This window comes from Ochotona princeps, chromosome 30, assembly GCF_030435755.1.
Source record: "Ochotona princeps isolate mOchPri1 chromosome 30, mOchPri1.hap1, whole genome shotgun sequence".
Classification (NCBI taxonomy): Eukaryota; Metazoa; Chordata; class Mammalia; order Lagomorpha; family Ochotonidae; genus Ochotona; species Ochotona princeps.
This window is the reverse complement of record NC_080861.1, coordinates 18,970,324-18,988,953: the sequence shown is the minus strand read 5'-3', so window position 1 is coordinate 18,988,953 and position 18,630 is coordinate 18,970,324. Positions and strand designations below refer to the sequence as shown.

Here is an 18,630-nt window from a genome sequence, read left to right as displayed (position 1 = left end):
GTTACTTGTCCTAACTTATTGACATTTATAATGAAGCTTTAAATTTAGACGTAAGATAATTAGCGTAAGTATAATTATATTATAGAAATGCTTCTTGGTCTTTGTAGTTCCAGAAGCTGCTATATAAAATTGATGTTACGTAGATTCATTGTAGTTTGAAACATTACAGTGGATTTTTTTGTTTAATTATTTTAGCTAGTCACAGATCTTCTGGGGCTTTTTTTTTAACTTCGAACACTTCCGGTGGTATGCTGGAAATTTATGATAAGTTTTTTTCAGTCTAACGCTCAGAGTGACCATTAACTAATATTGTATAAGAATTGCTTAGAACATTGTTAAATGATTTGAGTGAGAACCATTCCATTATCACTTCCTGTTTGTTATTTTTGGTCAGTAACTGATTGAAGACTAGTGGGGTTTCCTTTGGACATGTTGTATTACCAGTCTGCCTTTGACCCAGTTCGTTGTTAGTTTTTTCCTCTTGAGGATTTGACAGTATTATCAGATGTCAGATCCTTAGCATGGCATTTGCAGCCAAGAAAAGTTACCTAAAAATGAATGATAAAGTTATGATATTATTTTAATAACCTTAATTTAAAAAAGTAAGCATGTTAGTTTTAGGTTAAAAATTGAAATATAAATTTGAAAATTGAAAGGTAGTTATTAGTTTATAATGCTCTTACTATATTTGTATGAGTGGAAACATCTTGGAAGCCACGTGGTTTTTAATTGAAGATAGAAACTGCTCAAAATGTTTACCTCCAAAACTGAAGAGATTTACTGAGATTTTTGTAAGAGGTAAAAGTAGCAGCATCTTCTATGATCCTTCCCCGTCATCACTAAGTATTTGACTTTCTTACCCTTTTGGTTTGATGTTTCTTTTGAAAATTAGGTAGGATTCTAACACAGAAGACTGATGCTTGCTTTGTACTATGCGTGATTCTAAATGGTTTTCAGGGTTTTTCTTTCTTTCTTTTTTTTTCAAAGGTATGTTTATTTTTACTAGAAAGGCAGATTTACAGAGAGAAGATCTTCCATCTGCTGGTTCACTCTCCAGGTGACCGCAACACTCAGAGCTGAGCTGATCCAAAGCCAGGAGCTTCTTCCGGGTCTCCCACACAGGCACAGGGTCCCAAGGCTTTGGGCCATCCTTGACTGTTTTCCCAGGCCACAGACAGGGAGCTGGATGGGAAGTGGAGCAGCTGGGACACGAACCGGTGTCCATATGGGATCCTGGCATGTGCAAGGCGAGGATTTAACCACTGAGCCATTGTGCTGGATCCCATTTTTCATGTTTGAGTTCATTTAGTCCTTGTAAAGTCCTGGGGTTTGTTTATTCATCTCCATTTTACAGATGAGGAAAATGTTGCACAGAAAAGTAACTTCTCCAAGGTTACAGAGACAGGAAGTAGCAGAGCTTGGATTCAGGTGTGAGGTCTGGCTCCAAACTCGGGACATTTGTTTATTTTAATTTTAAAATTATTTATCTATTTAGTTCAAAGGCAGAATTAGAGAGACCAAGTGTCAGAATGTCTAAGAGCTTTTCCATCCTCTGGTTCCCTCCCCAAATGCCTCCAACAGCTGGAGCTGTGCGAGGCGGGAGCCAGGAGCAAGGCTGTCTGGGTCTCCCACGTGGGGGTCAGAGGCCAAGTTCCTGGACTGTTTGGTGCTGCTTTTCCAGGTGCATGGGCAGGAGGGCTTACAGCTGGAGCATCTGGAGCTCAGACTGGCATTGGCATGGAATGCAGGTGCTGCAAGCTTGCTCTTTCGTACACTTGGTGGTTGGGAGTCGCACATAACCTAGACTCCCCTCTCTTCAGTGGCAGCACCTCTTTCACCAAAAACCATTGCTTTAAATGGGAAACAAACAAACCTGACAAAATAGTTTAATCATTTTTCTTTAATTAGCTCTTAAGAGTTTGTCTCTTTTAACTTACAATTATTTTTTGACATATACAATTAATAAATGAAGACAAATAGCCACTTTTTCCTCTAGCTTAGTATCTGTTCAGGTTTCCATGCTTCCCCTTTGGCCAAGAAGCAGGCAACCGAGAAATGAAAATGAAAAGATAAATATATTCCACAAGTTGGATAATTTGCATGCTATAATATGGAGGTGAATGCATTTAAAAACTATGGTAAACTCACAGTCCATAAAGTGTCCCATGCTGTTACATGTGCAAGTCCATGGTCCCAACTACATTTACAGTTTTGGGCAGTCCTCACCACTATCTATCTCCAGAATTTCATCTTGTACAACCTGAGTGGACTGTAAGAAGGTGTTTTAGGACTGTACCAGGAAAACAGGGAATGTAAATTTAGAGGTTCTGTCATGTCTGCAGGCATGTTGCTGTTTGTTGGAGCAGCTCAAAGCTGTTAACAGATGGTTGAAGAGCTCAGAGGAGCAGGTGTTAGAAGGGGTGGTCAGCAAGTCTGACAGTGTGTGGGAAGAATACACTGGAAGGTGAATACTCACCTTCCCAGGCGCACTTGACTTTGTTTCCAGTGTTTGCAGGAAATCAGTTGCAGAGTCGACTGTTGAGTGGGAGAGACCTGAATGTAGCAAATTAGAAATCCAAAGGTAGCTAACCACTTAAAGGGGAGAGGGGCCAAGTTCAAGTGCAGGCAGGTTTGGCTGCCTGACCAGAGTCAGAATATTGAGAAGGGATTGAGGCCTCTTGGAAGTTTCCGGTCAGTAAACAGCATCCCTGAGGCCTGGAACATCCGTGCTTTCCTTCTTCAGACCTGCAGTGATGAGGAAAACACGCTGCACACACATTTCTTTGAATGGAAACATCAGAATGTTGCTTGTTTTTGGACCTGATTTGAGATTACTTATGGGTCTAAAATTCGGTGATTCTTCCAATGTCCAGTAACCCACCCCTCCCCCCAAATCATATTCATATGCACAGTTCTCCTCAATGGAAATGGGCTTCACTTGGGCACTGTGCATATGAAACATAAAGAACAGCTGTGTGTCTGGGAGATGATCACCTTTTCTGAGGATGAGAGCTCGGCAGACCCTGTGTCCTGGGCAACATTTACTTGTAAATGTTTTTGATGCACAAACCTAGTGCAATACTAAGAGAAAGGAAGCTTCATGGTTGTTAAGCATTTGTGGCTAAATAGAATGTTCGTATTTCGGAAGTGTCCAATTCTGTGGCATCAATTACATTCACAGTGTTGTGTAGCCATGACACTGAAGACATTTAGCAGCCCACAGAGAAACTCTGTAGCCATTAAGCAGTGACTCCCCATTGTCTAATCTCTTAGCCTTTGGTAACCGCTCATTTACTCCATGTGTCTGTATTCTGCCTATCCTAGAAAATTCCTATAAATGGAATTATGATACAATATTTGTCCCCTTATGTGTGACTTACCGCACTCAGTGTAATGACTTTAAAATTTGTCCATGTTGTAGCACGTATTAGAACTCTGTTCCTTCTTATTTTACTTTTAAATAAGTTCATTTCTTTTTTTGTGACTGAATATTTCATTACGTATGTATACCACACACACACTACTTTTTTTGTAGTCTCTTAGATTTTATTTTGCCCACAGTAATAGCCAATCTAGGCATGTAAGAATGAAAATCAGAAGCATGAGGCTTTAGCTCATGGATTAATAGCCTAAGGCAAAAAAATAAGAAAGAAAACATTGCAGCAGGTTTAAAGGAAATTTTGTTGTTACGGAATGATAATCATAATAGCTTGACACAGCTAACTTTCTTGTAGTAATTTTACTGTGAGTATTCATTTTTAGGTTATGCTGAATTAAATATAAAATATAAATTAAATACAAAAAAACTTTTGCCAAAGGCAGCTCTTAAAAATGCAGAGAATTACCAATATTTGTGTAGTAACTGTGTGTATGAATCCTGTCTTTCGTTCAAACTAGGGTTTGTTTGTTAGAGAAGGAGCTCCTCCTGTGAGGACAGGCTTGCCGGGCACTGCTGTCTGCAGGTGCTCGGTGACAGAGGATGTGCAGTGGACCAGACGAGCACGCTCCCTGCTTTGTGGAAGTTCAGTTTCGGAGGGGACGATACCTCTAAAACAAGTAATTAACACAGTGGACTCGTCCCTCCATTTTCAGATATATGTGTATTAGGATAATTGTTTCTTGTCTTGTACACTGATTGAGTGTTACATTCACTGGCAGTGTCAGACTATGGGAGATGGAGGAATAGGGCTGTTAGGCACTTTGAGGGAATAGTGTGTGGCAGAGGGACTAAAGCATGCTTGGGGGGTTTGACAAGGCATCCTGCGTGGAGATGCGTTCAGTGGGGTTTGAAGGCTGAGTGGAATTGCTTAAGGGAAAGGGTGTTCTCAGATGTGTGTGGAAGAGCTTCCTAGTCAGAGGGAAGAACGTGGCAAGCGCTTGAGACTGGAGGCGTGTCTGGGATTCCAGGGAAATAATAGCTGCAACAGCTGACGCTTACTACATTCTTACTGTACCAGGGACTGTTGTGAGTACTGTAGGTAAAATTTTTTTAGTAAGAATTTATTTTTATTCAGTAATGTGTTTATTCAGGAAAGATTTATTATTTTTATTTATAATTTTATTTAGTAAAAATTTATTTTTGCTTATTTGGGGGCTAGCACCAAGCCATAGTGGTGTAAGTCTCTGCTTACTGGCTTCCCATACGGGTGCTTTTTGAGTCCCAGCTGTTCCATTTTCAATCCAGTTCTCTGCTTATAGCCTGGGAAACCAGCAGAAGATGGCTCAAGAGCTTAGGCCCTTGCACCCATGTGGGAGCCCTAGGGAAGCTCCTGGCTCTTGGTTCCTGGCTTCGAATTGATTCAGTTCCAGCTGTTGCAGCCATCTAGGGAGTGGACCAGCCAAAGGAAGACCTCTGTCTCATTCTGCCTGTATTCAGATAAAAATAAAATCTTTAATTATTTTACTCCTTTGAAAATGAGATTGAGGTATTCCATCTACTGGTTGATGTACAAATTCCAGGAGTTCAGTTTGGGGTTATCATGGATGATACGGACCCAAGTGCTTGAGCTATTCCCTGTTGCCTCCTAGGGTGCTCACTAACAGGAATTGGATGCAAAACAGGACTTAGATCCAGGATTTCTAAATGGGAAGTGTTAAGTGGCTTTGCGTGTGTGTGTGTGTGTGTGTGTGTTTAAGAGATTATGTATATTTAAAAAGATGGACTGATTTGAAAGCTACTTACCGGGGGCGGGGAGGGGGGGGCAAGGAGAGATCTTCCATGTGCCACTTGATTTCCCTAAATGACTGCAGTGGCCAACCCTGGGCCGGGCTGGAGCCAGTATCCTGAAACTTGATCCATGGGCCACAGGCACCTAAGTGCTTGGTTGTTTTCCCAGGTGGATTAGCAGGGAGCTGGGACATCCCAAACTTGAACTAGCACACATATGGGATACCAGTATTGTAGGCAGCGACTAAATACCCTGCGTCACCACACAGGTACCTCCCTGCCCTCCAGATGGCCTTTAACTTCTGTGCTAAACTAACCCAACTCAAATTTTTAATAAAAATGCTTAAACTGTTTAATTGGATGTATGGACCAACCCTATGAAGTAGTCTATTAACATTCTCAGTTTATTGGTGAACCTAGGACAACCTAGGTCACTTAAGTTGGATAGGGCTAAAATTTGTACCTGTACCTTGATTATGGTATCCCTACAGCATCACCGTGACATCCATTTGGACAACAGGAGGACGGTAGCCAGAGTCTTATTGGCCATCGTCACTGTTAGTATCTCCCTGTCCTTTGATTTGTTCCTCTAAGCAGAATGAAGGGAGGGTTAAGACTTAATATTAATCTCGGCATGACTGAAAACTGTTTTAGTATAATCTTTGCTATTTCTGAGACTTTCAAGGATCTGGAGGGGAAAAAATGGGAAAATACAATATCATTTACCTACATGTAAAGAAGGCATTTCTGGCAATGGCTTTTTTCCTCAAAGTTTTTTTTCCTTAGATCTGATTGCCTCTTTCTTCTTTGGCTAGTTGGTCATTGCAGCTTCAAAGTTTCACTTTTTTTGGTGCTTTCTATTTATTAGATTATCTTGAGACCTCAGTAATAGAATCCTTAACCTAAATTTCCTCTGTCATTTCAGAAGAATATTTTTGCTGTCAAAAGGTCTGAGTAAAAGATGAATTAGTTATCTGAAACAAGAAATTGTAGGGATCTTATCTACCACATGGTGATGTTTCTGCTCAGAAAAAGTTTAATATTTGCTAAGGGCTACCAAAAGCTTTTAAAAGTGGCTAAGTATAATTACATTGCAAGTTCTAATTAAGAAAAATGATATCTAAGATTTTTGTACTATGGAGAAGTTGCTAGGATATGGAGTGATAGCTTTTATTTGTTAGCTTGGAAACCATGACAACACAATAAATATTATGTCTCTTAATTTGTCTTTCAGTGTGTTTTTGGCATGAGTGTCATGGAAGAATAAATAAAATGAAACACAGTAAACTCAGAGTCTCAGCTACCTGAATTAGTCATTTTCCTTGAACATTTCCCTTTTGAAGTTCTCTGTCTTTAATGTCTTCAGATTAAAACACAGGTAGATAGGCTCAGATGATTCTTCTCTCTCTCTTACCCATGCATTTGTGTAGGTTTTGTATCGTGAGTGTGAGTATGTCTGGCAGTTTCAGACTACGTTGGCTCAGTTAAGTACATTTCTGTAAATTATGATTTCACATACAGGATCACAGGACGAACAGTTTAAAGCTAGAGGAGTTCCTTCTTTCGAAGGCCTTTGAGTATGTTCTCATTTTGTATTTCTTTGGATGTATGAAATGTATGTTAATAAAGTGAGTACTCAGGAGTGTAGCACCCAACGTCAACACATGTCAGCATTTTCTCAAAATTGTTTCAGTTTGTTTCTAAAAACAGGAAGAAGGAAAGCAGAAAAGACAATGTAAGCCATTTTTTTTTTTATAACTATTGGCTTCGCTCACTATTCCTCCTTCTTTTCTTAGGGAAACTACTGTAATAAATATCAGAATGGGGAGAGAGTATTGCAAGCATGTGAGAGCACTTAACATTCACTCCCCAGATACCCTCAACAGCCGTGGCTGCATCAGCCGGTAACAGGGGTCACAAACTCAGCCTGAGTGGTGGAGACCCAGGACTTGAGCTTACTACCATTGCCTTCCAGGGGCTGCATTAGCAGGATGCTGGAACCAGGCGTTAAACTGCAGCACTCGGAGAAAGGGGCACGGTGTGCTCATTGGCATCTTGACTGTTAGGCTAAATGCCTGCGCACTTTCCATGTTCAAAAGTTCTTCTTATCCCTATGAATAGTGTTGAATGGGCTTTCGTGTATTGCCTTGTGAGTGCTGTCCAGGCACAGAGGGTGAAACGGCTGGAATTATGTGGAAAAGTGCCAAAAGACAGCCCAGTCTGACTGGGAACTGTTAAGGAATGAGAGGAAGTGCTTAAGGAAGGAGGAAGTAGAGGCCAGTTAGGATTTATGTGCGGAGGAGTTTGATTTTGAAAGCTGTGGGGGAGCCATTGAAGGGTAGTTCCTTTTTCAGATCTGAACTACAATGAGATCACTTTAGTCACCGGATTGGTTGGTTTTTCATTACTACAGTGAAGTGTCTTAAGGCTTCTCCTCCTGAAGGAGGCGTATCTTGGTTTATTGGTTTGGAGGTCCACAGTCCAAGATGAGCTAAGTCCCCCTGGTTTGGCCATCTGCTGAGGCTGGAGGATGGTAGTGGTGGCGTTTGTGCAAGAATGGATCACATAGCGAGTGAGGAAGGAGGGCGAGTGGCTGCCCCCGTCTCGTAGGTGTTTATAACCAACCCTCTCTTGATGACTAGCTTGCTAGATCATGCTTCCAGTGACCTAGGGACCTCCCACTAGCCCTGTCCCCTAAACACCATAATTGGATTGCATTTTGATCTTTATTTTTTATTTTTGTTGGTTAAACAACTCTTCTTTTTTTGCCCTGGAAACTGGCAATTCCTTGTTGATTTTAGGAACGAATGCTTCTGGGTTTTTTTTTTGTTTGTTTGTTTTGTTTAGTTTGAAAGGCAGACAAATGGGTTTTCCATTCAGTGATTCAGCCCCCAAATGCTTTTAAGAGCAAGGCTGGGCGATGCTGAAGCTGAGATGCGGAGACTCACTCCAGGTCTCCCTCACGGTCCTTGGGCCGTTGCCTGCTGCCTCTCAGGCTGCTCAGGAGCAGGAAGCTGTTCGGAAGCAGAACCAGAGGCTGGCATCCTGGTGCAGCAGGCTAGTCCCTGCCTACGTCTCTGCACGTTGCGTGGCATCCCTCATGGATGCTGGTGTGAGTCCTGGCTGCTCCACTTCAGTCCAAGTCCCTGCTCGTGGCCTGGGAAGCATCAGTGGGTGGCCCAAGTCTTTGGGTTCCTGTGCCCATGTGAGTCTGAGATCTGGAAGGAGCTCCTGGCTCCTGGTTTCGGATCTCAAACTCAGACACAGTGAAGTGGGATGTGGATGCTGGAGCAGCATCTTGAGCACTGTGCCAAATGTCTGCCCTTGATTTCGACTTTGGTTTTTACCTGCTTGAATTTGGGATAAATTCTCTGTAAAACATGCAGTGACCATGTGGAGGGTGATCAGTGAGAGTCAGAAAATACCAGAAACCTACTGTCATTGTCTTGATGAAAGGTGATCAGAGTCTGAATTTAGGTAGTGGGATTGTGGGACTGGAGAGGAAAGTTTGGGATATTTTTAAAAAAGATTTATTCATTTTTATTGGAAAGGCAGATATACAGAAAGGAGGAGACAGAGAGGAAGGTCTGCTTGGGGATTGACTTCCCAAGCAGACGCAACAGCCAGAACTGAGCCAATCCAAAGCCAGGAGCCTGGAGCTTCTTCTGGGTCTCCCACATTGGTGCAGAATCCTAAGGCTTTGGGCCATCCTCGGCTGCTTTCCCAGGCCACAAGCAGGGAGCTGGGTGGGAAGCAGGGCGGCCAGGACTAGAACCAGCGCCCATGTGGGATCCTGGTGCATTCAAGGTGAGAACGTGAGCCACTAAGCTATTGGGACGGGCTCGAAAGTTTGGCATCTTGATAAGAATTAAAAAGTAGAGACTTTCTGGCTCAATATTGAGGAAGAATGAAAAAGATCCTAAGATCATTCTTAATTTTAAATTTTGGGTAATGGGACAGTTGATGAAGACTTTTATGAAAATGAAATGGAAGGTTAAGGGAAAGGTTAAATTAAATTGGGGCTAGGTTGAGTTTGAGCTCTTTGTGGAGCAGCTCTGGTATTCAACAGCCAATTGGGTCAGAATTGGAGGAGTGAAATGTATGCCTTGGATATGAAGATTTGCAAGTGGGACGGTGTCATCCAAGAGAAAACACAGAATGAGAAGAGCAAGTGAGAATCAGGAAGCTTTGGTTAATATTAAAACTTAAGAAACTAGAAGAGACAATAGTTTACTGAGGAGATACTCTGAGGATGAAAGATCAAGAGAGTTAGAGGAAAACCAAGGGACGCCACTGGTCGTACAGAACACCAAGAGGTGGTGGCTTCAAGACAGAGTGGGCAGTTAGTGGTGACTGATGTCCGGAGAGGACAGCTGTGATAAGAACAGAAGAATTCTATTGGGTTTTGTAGTTCAAGGTCATTAGTGACCTTTCCAGGAACAGTTTCAGTGAAGTGATGTGGGCAGAAGCCAGACTGCATTCATCTGAAGAGAGTGAGGAGTAAAATGTAGAACTCGAGTGTAAAGAGAGGACAAGGTAGAATTGAATCAGGATGGGTGTTTAAGGAAAAAAAATATTGTATTTGGTAAGGGAGAGAAAGAGCATAAGCGAGAGAACTCTGGTTCAGGGCTAGAGCCAGGAGTTAGAATCACGGTCCAGCTCCCCCGCCTGGGTAGCAGGAAGCCAGTTCCTAGAGCCGTCGCTGCTGCCATCTTGATTCTGCCTCCTGGAGCTGCTGCTTGGCATCGGACACGGGCACCTGGTCGTGTGACATGGGTATCTTAATCCACTAAGCTAAAAACCTAGTTTGAGGGAGAGATTGAGGTAAGGTCCACGGTGAGGATGGAGACAGTGTGTGTGTGAGAGTGTAAATGCGTGTTGGAGGAAGAGTTTGACTTGATACCATGGAAAGAGGAACAGTTCTTCAGTGTGACTACAGGGAGCTAAAGAAAGAAGGGTACTCAGACTGAGCACCTGTGAAAACGGGTGCCTTTGGGATGAGTGAAGTGAGTCCTTCCAGTCAGCCTTCCTGTCATGAAAAACCTATGTAGAAGGGGAAACAGTGAACATTAACAGAGGCGGAGCAGTGAAAAAAGTACTGAACTGATAAGGTTTTACAGAAAAAAAAATTTTTGCACTGATACTGAAGACCATCTGCATTCTGTTTTTTGAAATTTCTCTCCTTCCCGTGTGCTTAAAAAAATAGGCTACGTCTTTGATACAATGGTGAGTTGTACCCATTTGGTTTCTAGAATCCTGTCAGGTTCTTTATACACATATTCTGGGAAAAAAAAAAACGCACTTACTTGTGGCTCCTTTAGTACTTGATGGAGCTAGTCCAGCTTATACTTTGTGTTGGGGGGGTGTGTTTATGTGTTTGTGTGTGCATGTGTGAATGCAATTTTACTTCACTCTTGGTTTTATCTTAGGACAGTGCAATTTTTTTTTTTTTTTTTTTTTAAGATTTTATTCCTTTGAGAGGCAGAGTGACAGAAACAAAGAAGTCAAGAGACGTCTTCTATCCTCTCCTCCACTCCCTAGATGGCAGCAATGGCCAGAGCTGAGCTGATGTGAAGGCAGGAGCCGGGAGCCTTTTCCGAATGTACTCTGTGGGTGCAGGAGCACAAACACTAGGGCCGTCTTCCATCGCCTTCCAAAGTGCGATAACGGAGAGCTGGACCCAGAACAGAGGAGCTAGGACTTGAAATGGTGCCCGTATGAAAAGCTGGCACTGCAGAAGGTGGCTTTACTTCACTTTGCCAGCCCCAGGTGAATTTTTTTTAATGGATTACATACCAGGAAAGTAGTGAGCACTGTACAGCTGGTTGGGTAAGTCCCTTGTATCCATAGGCCCAGTGAACAGATGCAAGATTTCTAACAGGATTGATTGGTCTCTGGTTTGGAACACTGCTAGGAAACCAGAGCATCCCTCTTTAAATCTGTTTTCCTGTATTTCCTTAACAGATTTCAAAGTCAGAAAGCTCTAAGAATGTTATTAAATGTTGGATGCCATAAACTGCATCTTGGGTCATCCTGTCTCACTTTGAGATTATTTTTGTATCTTGCTTGTTCTGGAAGTTTGAAGTACTCCAGATGAACGTGTCAGAGGGCTGGTGGAGGAGGGAGGAGTCTGTAGAAATGAAACACCAGGATCGATTCAAAGGGTGTTTGAGAGGATGACTTGGTGAGAAGTGGATGATCCTGAAATCTTTGCCGCGGCAGACAAGGATTCCATGTCTGGAGGCTGGAACATAGGGAAGAGAAGTCTGTTCTCTCGGGGAGGATGAGCTTGGTTGAACTCACCATCTTTGTGGTACACACAGTTCAGGATGTTACACACGGGAGCTTTGAGAAGTCAGAGTTTGAGATGCTGAATTTGAGTCAGTCGCGTTGGCTGACATGAACAGTTGACATAAACCGACGAACGGAAAGACTGTGCAGGCAAAAGGAGAAGCTTGCTGACGTTTGGAGTAAAGGAATAGCCAGAGGAATTAGAGAACTGGAATGACAGTTCACAGAAAAGAGACAGTCTATATGAAGTTGAAGATCCTAGGATAATTCCTGATTTTGGAGACGGCTTACTTCATTAGTAGAATGTTTTAAGGTATATCCATGTGATAGCATTCATGGGAATTTCCTTTCCAAGGCTGATGAATAGCATCATGTTGTATGTATATTCTACGCTTAATTTAGTCATTCATTCCTTGTTTGCACATTTTGGCTATCTCCTCTCTGCTTTCAGTTCTTTTGTGTTTAAGATAATGTGAGTGTTTGTCAAGTAGTCATTTTATGTTTTTAACTTTATTTTGGATTTAGTTAAATATTTCTGGTCCTTTAGTCTTACATTCCATGTATTTTGTGTATGTGCTGTGCAATAAAATAATGCTGTCGGGCTCGGCAGCGTGGCCTAGTGGCTAAGTTCCTCGCCTTGATCCCATATGGCTGCTGGTTCTAATCCCGGCAGCTCCACTTCCTCTCTGTCTCTCCTCCTCTCAGTATATCTGACTTTGTAATAAAAATAAAATAAACCTTTAAAAAAAAAATAATGCTGTCATGTGACTGCATTCCACATTGAATGGCAATGTTACTGTCTAGAAGTATACTTGTTTAACCAGAAATCTGTTAAAAATGTTGCAGGCTAAGTGTAGAGCACATATGTTGCCTACTGGGTTAGAATCAGCATCAGTTTGGTACTATTCCTGCTCTCAGTAGTGATTCAGGAATCTGATAGTAATCTAAAAGAAATGGAAGAGTTTTAAGTTGTATTCACTGATTTCAGTAGGGTCTGGTTTAGTGGCTGTACTTTCGGCATGTCTCACGTTTAGCCTGCCTAGGATCCCAGCATCAGGCCACCGGCCCACCGCTCCCAAAGCAGTGCAGTAGCACACCAGGAGTACGGTCTTTCTAGAAATCCTGCTTCCTGCCCTTGGCCTGCCGCTTCCAGAACAGTGAGATTGTGTGCCCTGGGTGCAGCCTGCCAGGAGTCAGGCCTCTGGCCTGCAGCTCCCTGACTTTCGAATATTTATTCTAAGGCTTGTCCATTGCTATTCTACAGAGTTTCTGCAGACTTCAGAACTTTGTATAGAAGTTGCCCTTGAGTGTAGGCCAAACTGCCCAAAGCACTGGTCAGGGTTTTTAGGATGAACTGTGTGTGACATGCCAAGATCCAGTGGCAGCTTTGAAAGAGGATGAAGAAAAGAGGTTGGTAAAGCATGTCTGCCTTAAAGTGCCAGTCTTAATATGGAAAAAGCAAAGACTGTACCACCATTTGCCTTTTGAAGCGGTGTATGAGGTCTTCCATTGGTTCGGTGGAACAGGCAGGCTTATCCTTCTTGCTCCTAGACCCACATGCTATGGCTGTGGCCTTGACCTCCTCCAGGGACCCTGGCCTCTGCGGGGCTCTGCCCCCAGGTCTCCTCCCTGTGGGGCAGACAGCCATCCCAGGCAGGCTTGTGCCAGCCACAGAGATGAAGTCTCTGGTTGGGGCACCCTGTGTCTGAGTGCTTGACTCCAGTCTGAGCTCTTGCACGTTTGAGCCAGCATCCTGGGAGGCAGCAGGCCGCACTTGGGTCCTTGTCACCCGCACGGGAAACCCAGGTTGAGTTCTGAGCTCCTGGCTTTGGCCTGGTGCAACCCTTGCTGTTGCTGTCACCTGGGAGTGAACTTACGGAAGGACTTTCTCTGTCTATGTCACTTTAAAATAAAATGAAAATAAGCAGAAAATTGACAAGTAGAAATGCATTTTGAAAGACTGATTTGCAGTCCTACAACTGTGGAATATGAACTGTAGGGAAGAATTTAGAGATGGATGGACTTGGAGGCAATTGCCATGGTCCAGGTGAGAGACAAAGAGTCCCTGTTGCCTGATTTCATTCCTGAGACTGCGCAGTGGTTATCAGGGCCTGGGGGGAGAGGTAATGGCAGTGACTGTAATGAGGGTGAGATTTCTTTTGGGTCTGATGAAAATGCTTTGCAGTGATACAGTAGTGATGGTTGCAGATCTTTGCGGATAACTAAAAACTGTGGACTTGTTTACTTCTAGGTTGTGAATTTGACATGTGAACTGCATCTCAATTCCTTTTTTTTAAGATTTATTTTTATTGGGAAGGCAGATATACAGAGAGAAGAAGAAAAGGGAGAAAGATCTGGTGCATGAAAGGCGAGGACTTTAACCACTAGATCATCATGCCAGGCCCCTCAATTTTTTTTAAGATTATTTTTATTGGAAACGCAGATTTACAGAGGAGAGACAGGAAGGTCTTTCATCTGCTGATTTACTCCCCAAGTATACGCAGTGGCTGGAACTGGGCCGAATTGAAGCCTGGCGCCAGGAGTTTCTTCTGGATCTCTAACATGGGTGCAGGGTCCCAAGGACTTGGATTATCCCCGACTGCTTTCCCAGGCCACAGGCAGGGAGCTGCATGGGAAGTGGAACAGCCAGGACATGAACCAGCACCCATATGGGATTCTGGCATGTGCAAGGCAAGGATTTAGCCCCTGACTATCAATTTTATTAAAGAAGAAGAGAAGGGGAGAGGAAAGAAGGGAGATGGGTTGATTTAGATCCTGAAGCAGACAAGATCAGCCACAGCACAGGGAGTACTGGATGTTGTGAGACTTGACTGCTCAGGGACTGAGTCTTGGCAGTGTCCAAAATGAAACTGGACAGCTGGTTCTTGAGTTTGTAGGCTGCGTGTCTGAATTTACTGGGAAAGAAATGCTGAAACAAACCTGGCTTGAAGAGACGTTAATGAACTGTGTGAAATCAGTGTACGCAGTTAAAAGTAATGGCTCAGACTTGAAGAATCTGGGACTGGAGAAAGAAATGGGGTATAGGATTTTACAAAAGGTATCAGTCGCCTACTAGTGGATGACAGTTTACCACTATGATCTGTTATGGAGAAGAATTTGCTCCTCATCCTCAAATCTGATGTAGAGGTACTTTGTTCTTGTTTTATAAAGCTGAGTTTTACTTTGTATCTTTCAGGCAGAGGCAAGGCTTGCAGCAAAACGGGCTGCCAGGGCCGAAGCAAGAGATATTCGAATGAGAGAATTGGAACGACAACAGAAAGAGGTAATTAGGTGGAAGAACCTTGTTTTTGTGCTTGTCCTAAAACAAATCAATTCATGATTAATTTACTCCTGATGCAAATCTGGTTCCCTTTGCAGCGCTGAGGATAGTGTGAGTGTAGCGACAATTTAACGAGTCATTCTATTCCAACAAATTTATTTTAGTTGATATTTATTTTAAGTAGCAGCAGAAACATATGTGGCTCATAGATGCGCTGTTAAAATGTTTCATTGTGTTGCAGAGCTTTAGTTACAGGGAGAAGGGGTCTTCAGGGACCACAGAGGCACTTACGATAGCTCGGTTTAGTCCTAGAGTTTGGATGAATTACGACACTTGAGTTAGTGAAGCCCTGTCAAGGTGTTCAACCTTAAAGTGCTGCAGTATGTTTAATAAGGAGGAAAAGAGACAGAAAAGTAAACCTATTTTAAACTATGAATCTCTTCTAAGCTAACCAATTTTGTGTTAAATGCCAGTACCTACATAAAGGATTAAAAACTACCAGGAAAAAATGATTATTATATATGCTTTGTTTTGTTGGAGAAATTACGGTTTTATTTTCTTCTCATGCTTTTTTATAGTTTGCAAACTTTAATATGCTTTTACCAGCAGTGAGAAAACAAAACAAAACAAAAGGCATTTAGAAATTAGGCATTGTGAACATTGTTTTACCTTTTCCTTCTGATACTGACTTGGTCCTGAAAATTTCCATATAGACGTTTTTGATGTTTAATTAGTACAAAGAGAAAGTATTAAATATCTTCTTTTGATGTAGGTAAAGAAATATGTGTTTCCTATATTGTCAGTCTCCCCAAAATTGTTACATTGCTAATTTTTAAAAACCTCATACAGTTTCAAATAGTGAATATAATTCTTAGTTTGAAATGAAAATGTTGACATACATGGTTTTTATTTATACTCCTGAAACTATGTGAAATATTCTGAAAAACTTACAAAATATATTTATTATGTATATTTGTATTAAATATATTGATTAAATATAAATTGTGGTCTTGTACAGAACCACATACTTCATTTTTGAACCTGTTTCGTGACTTCGTGTATTTTGAATATGTGACTTTCAGTCGATTATCAGTATTTTTTAGGGGAAACGTATATGATTGATTAAGGCCTTTTGATGACTGTGGTGCATTGGTAGTTGTTAATGAAACTTTTGCATTTCTAGCACTCTTACCAGTCCTTTGACCGGAAATGGGGACAGATTCATAAGTGGCTGGTAGGCCAGGATTGCCCGTCTTGCATGTTGTGATCTGTTGCTAAAGTAATGTGATCTTGAAGTAAAACATTGACTAATAGTTTGCAAAGTAGGAGTGTTTGGCCTGTGTCAGCTTGAAAAGGTCACGGGGTGGTCGTGCCTGTCTCATCTACAACTATGTACTTGGAATTCATTTTCTATTGTGGCCAGTAGCTTCACCTGTATCTGAGTGCACTAATCACTAGATTCAGTAAATGAATGCGTCTTTTGTCCTTTTTATTTTTTAAAGACTTATTTTATTTTTATTGGAAAGTCAGATATACAGAGAGGAGGAGAGACAGAGAGGAAGATCTTCTGTCCCTTGGTTCACTCCCCAGGTGGCTGCAAAGACCAGAGCTGAGCCAGTCCGAATCCAGGAACCAAGAGCTTCTTCCGGGTCTCCCACATAGGCACAGGGTCCCAAAGCTTTGGGTCATCCTCCACTGCTTTCCCAGGCCACAAGCAGGGAGCTGGATGGGAAGCGGAGCAGCTGGGATATGAACCAGCACCCATAGGGAATCCCAGGCATGTGTGACGCAAGGACTTTAACCCACTGACACTGTGCCAGGCCTGTGTCTTTCATAGATTTTTTTTCTGTCTCAAATTCCTCTTTTTTAAGAAAAAAAAAAATGAGGTCTTCATAGTGTTCCTTGAGAGATGAACCAAATCCTTTTGTCTCTGAAAATTACTCTTTCAGCTTTTCCAGTTTTCTATCTTTTCCTCTACTACCACTGTCTAGTTTATTAGCTACAAAAGCAAATTGCAAGCCCATAAAGCATTACTTATTGAATCATTCCTAAATTGGAACTTTTTTTTCAAGATTGATAAGTTCACAAGTTTACTGCAGGAGTTCATAAGTTGGCATGACTAAGCTTGAGAGATAGGTTATGAACCTTAAAATATTATGCACATTTTGTGAATTTTTACGGGGGGGTCATCAGATTTGCAAAGATGGATATGATTTTTAATGATTGAGAACCACTCTCAAATTGTTGCCAAATAAGCAAATCCTTTCCGTGGCAACATTTTAAGGAATAATCAGAATTGAAATTCTTAGGACTGTACTGACCTCCAAACTTGAAACTTTCTCATTTGTCATTATGAGATCATTTTAGAAAAGAGAAAAATGTGATTACTTAAAAGTAATTGACTTCCATGTTTGTTTGTTATCTTCAATTGGATCTGCCTTTTTCTAACAGCCAAAGGTAGCCTAATTAAGTTTATTTTTTGTGACTTCTGTTTCTGAGTTAATATTGACTACACATTTTTGCATGAGTAAAATGAATCCTTCAAAAGATTTACGTGGAAGTATTAGCTGAATTTGTTCTTTCAGTGTCAAGGTAATTCTAAAATTACCTAAGATTTTAGATTGTTTGAGAGGGAGAGGAAGGAACATGGAGAGAGGGCTTCTCTTTTTGTTGAGTCAGTCCCCCAGTGCTTGCAAGGGGTGGGACTAGGTCATCCTGAAGACGGGACGCGGGAACTCAGTCCAGGGCTCTGTAAGTGCCTGAGCTATTTCTGGCTGACTCTCAGCTTGTTCATTAGCAGGAAGCTACAATTGTGTTGGGCCTGGGGCTTGAACTTACGCCCTCTGGGATGGCATCCCAGGTGGCAGCTCAGCCACTAGGCCAGGCACCTGCCCCTGCCCAAGGTTCCAGGAGGGAGAGAGAAGGACATGTATGTACATTGAGTGTCTGATATTTGATTTCTGAGTTCCCAGACTGCATATAAACAACCCCCCCTCTTTTTTTTTTTTTTTTTTAGATCTATGTGATGTATTTGTTTTTTTTAAAGATTCATTTTATTTTTACCACAAATTCAGATATACTGAGAGGAGGAGAGAGAGAGAGGAAGTAGAGCTGCCGGGATTAGAACCAGCGGCCACATGGGATCAAGGCGAGGACCTTAGCCACTAGGCCACGCCACCAAGCCCTATGTGATGTATTTGTGATTTTGGCTTGCTTGAAGCAGTTAGAGGCTTACCATGCAGGTAGTGACTGACTCGGAGTCTTGATTAACAGGCAGGACTTGAACATGCAAAGCAGGAGTGATGATCACTTTAAAGCTTTTCTGACACTGTCTTTTTTCCTCTTGCAAGTGAATTCTTTAATTTCATTCTCTGGAATGCTTTGTGTGTGCGTGCCCCTAACAGAATTTGGCATGTGATAGTCACCATATAAAATATAGATGATCAGTGTGTTTATACTGAGATATACATGCATACGGTAGGACTGTTAAGTATTGGAAGAATCTTCCTGTATCAAATGAGCTCTGCTTTTAGGTTTTTTGTGTGTGAAGTGAGTAGTTGGAATGTGAACAGGGAGTACAGACGCGTGAGGCCTAGGAATGAAGCCAGCTCTGAGTGTGTACCCTGTGCCAGCACTGTGCTAATGCTCCTTACACAGTCTCCACTTCGCATTATCTCCTTTGGTGGATAAAAAGACAAAAGATTGTTGATGGAAAAGACTTTCTTGTTCATTGACAAGGTCAAAACTTATGGTGTAACAAACATCACAACTGTTAGTGGGTTAATCTGTGAAGTAAGCAGGAACAAAATGGGCAAGTTCTCCTGGGCCCTCCGCTCCCAAGACTCCATGAAACTGTTGCTTTGGGTTTTAAACTGTGTATCTGTTGGCGTAT

At 42.1% G+C, this 18,630-nt stretch overlaps 1 protein-coding gene across 16 annotated transcripts in view; it reads left to right on the top strand.

Annotated features, from left to right (window-relative positions):
* Positions 1-18,630, top strand: part of LRRFIP2 (LRR binding FLII interacting protein 2) — an 86,223-nt gene that overhangs the window by 361 nt on the left and 67,232 nt on the right. For 11 of the 16 annotated variants that reach the window (XM_058657161.1, XM_058657158.1, XM_058657163.1 and 8 more), the window contains exons 2-3: positions 14,655-14,741; positions 15,922-15,972. In XM_058657161.1, coding sequence (XP_058513144.1) covers positions 14,655-14,741; positions 15,922-15,972 — 138 coding nt within the window. The remainder of the gene's footprint in view (positions 1-14,654; positions 14,742-15,921; positions 15,973-18,630) is intronic. The other 5 variants (XM_058657172.1, XM_058657168.1, XM_058657169.1 and 2 more) reach the window with 1 other exon arrangement.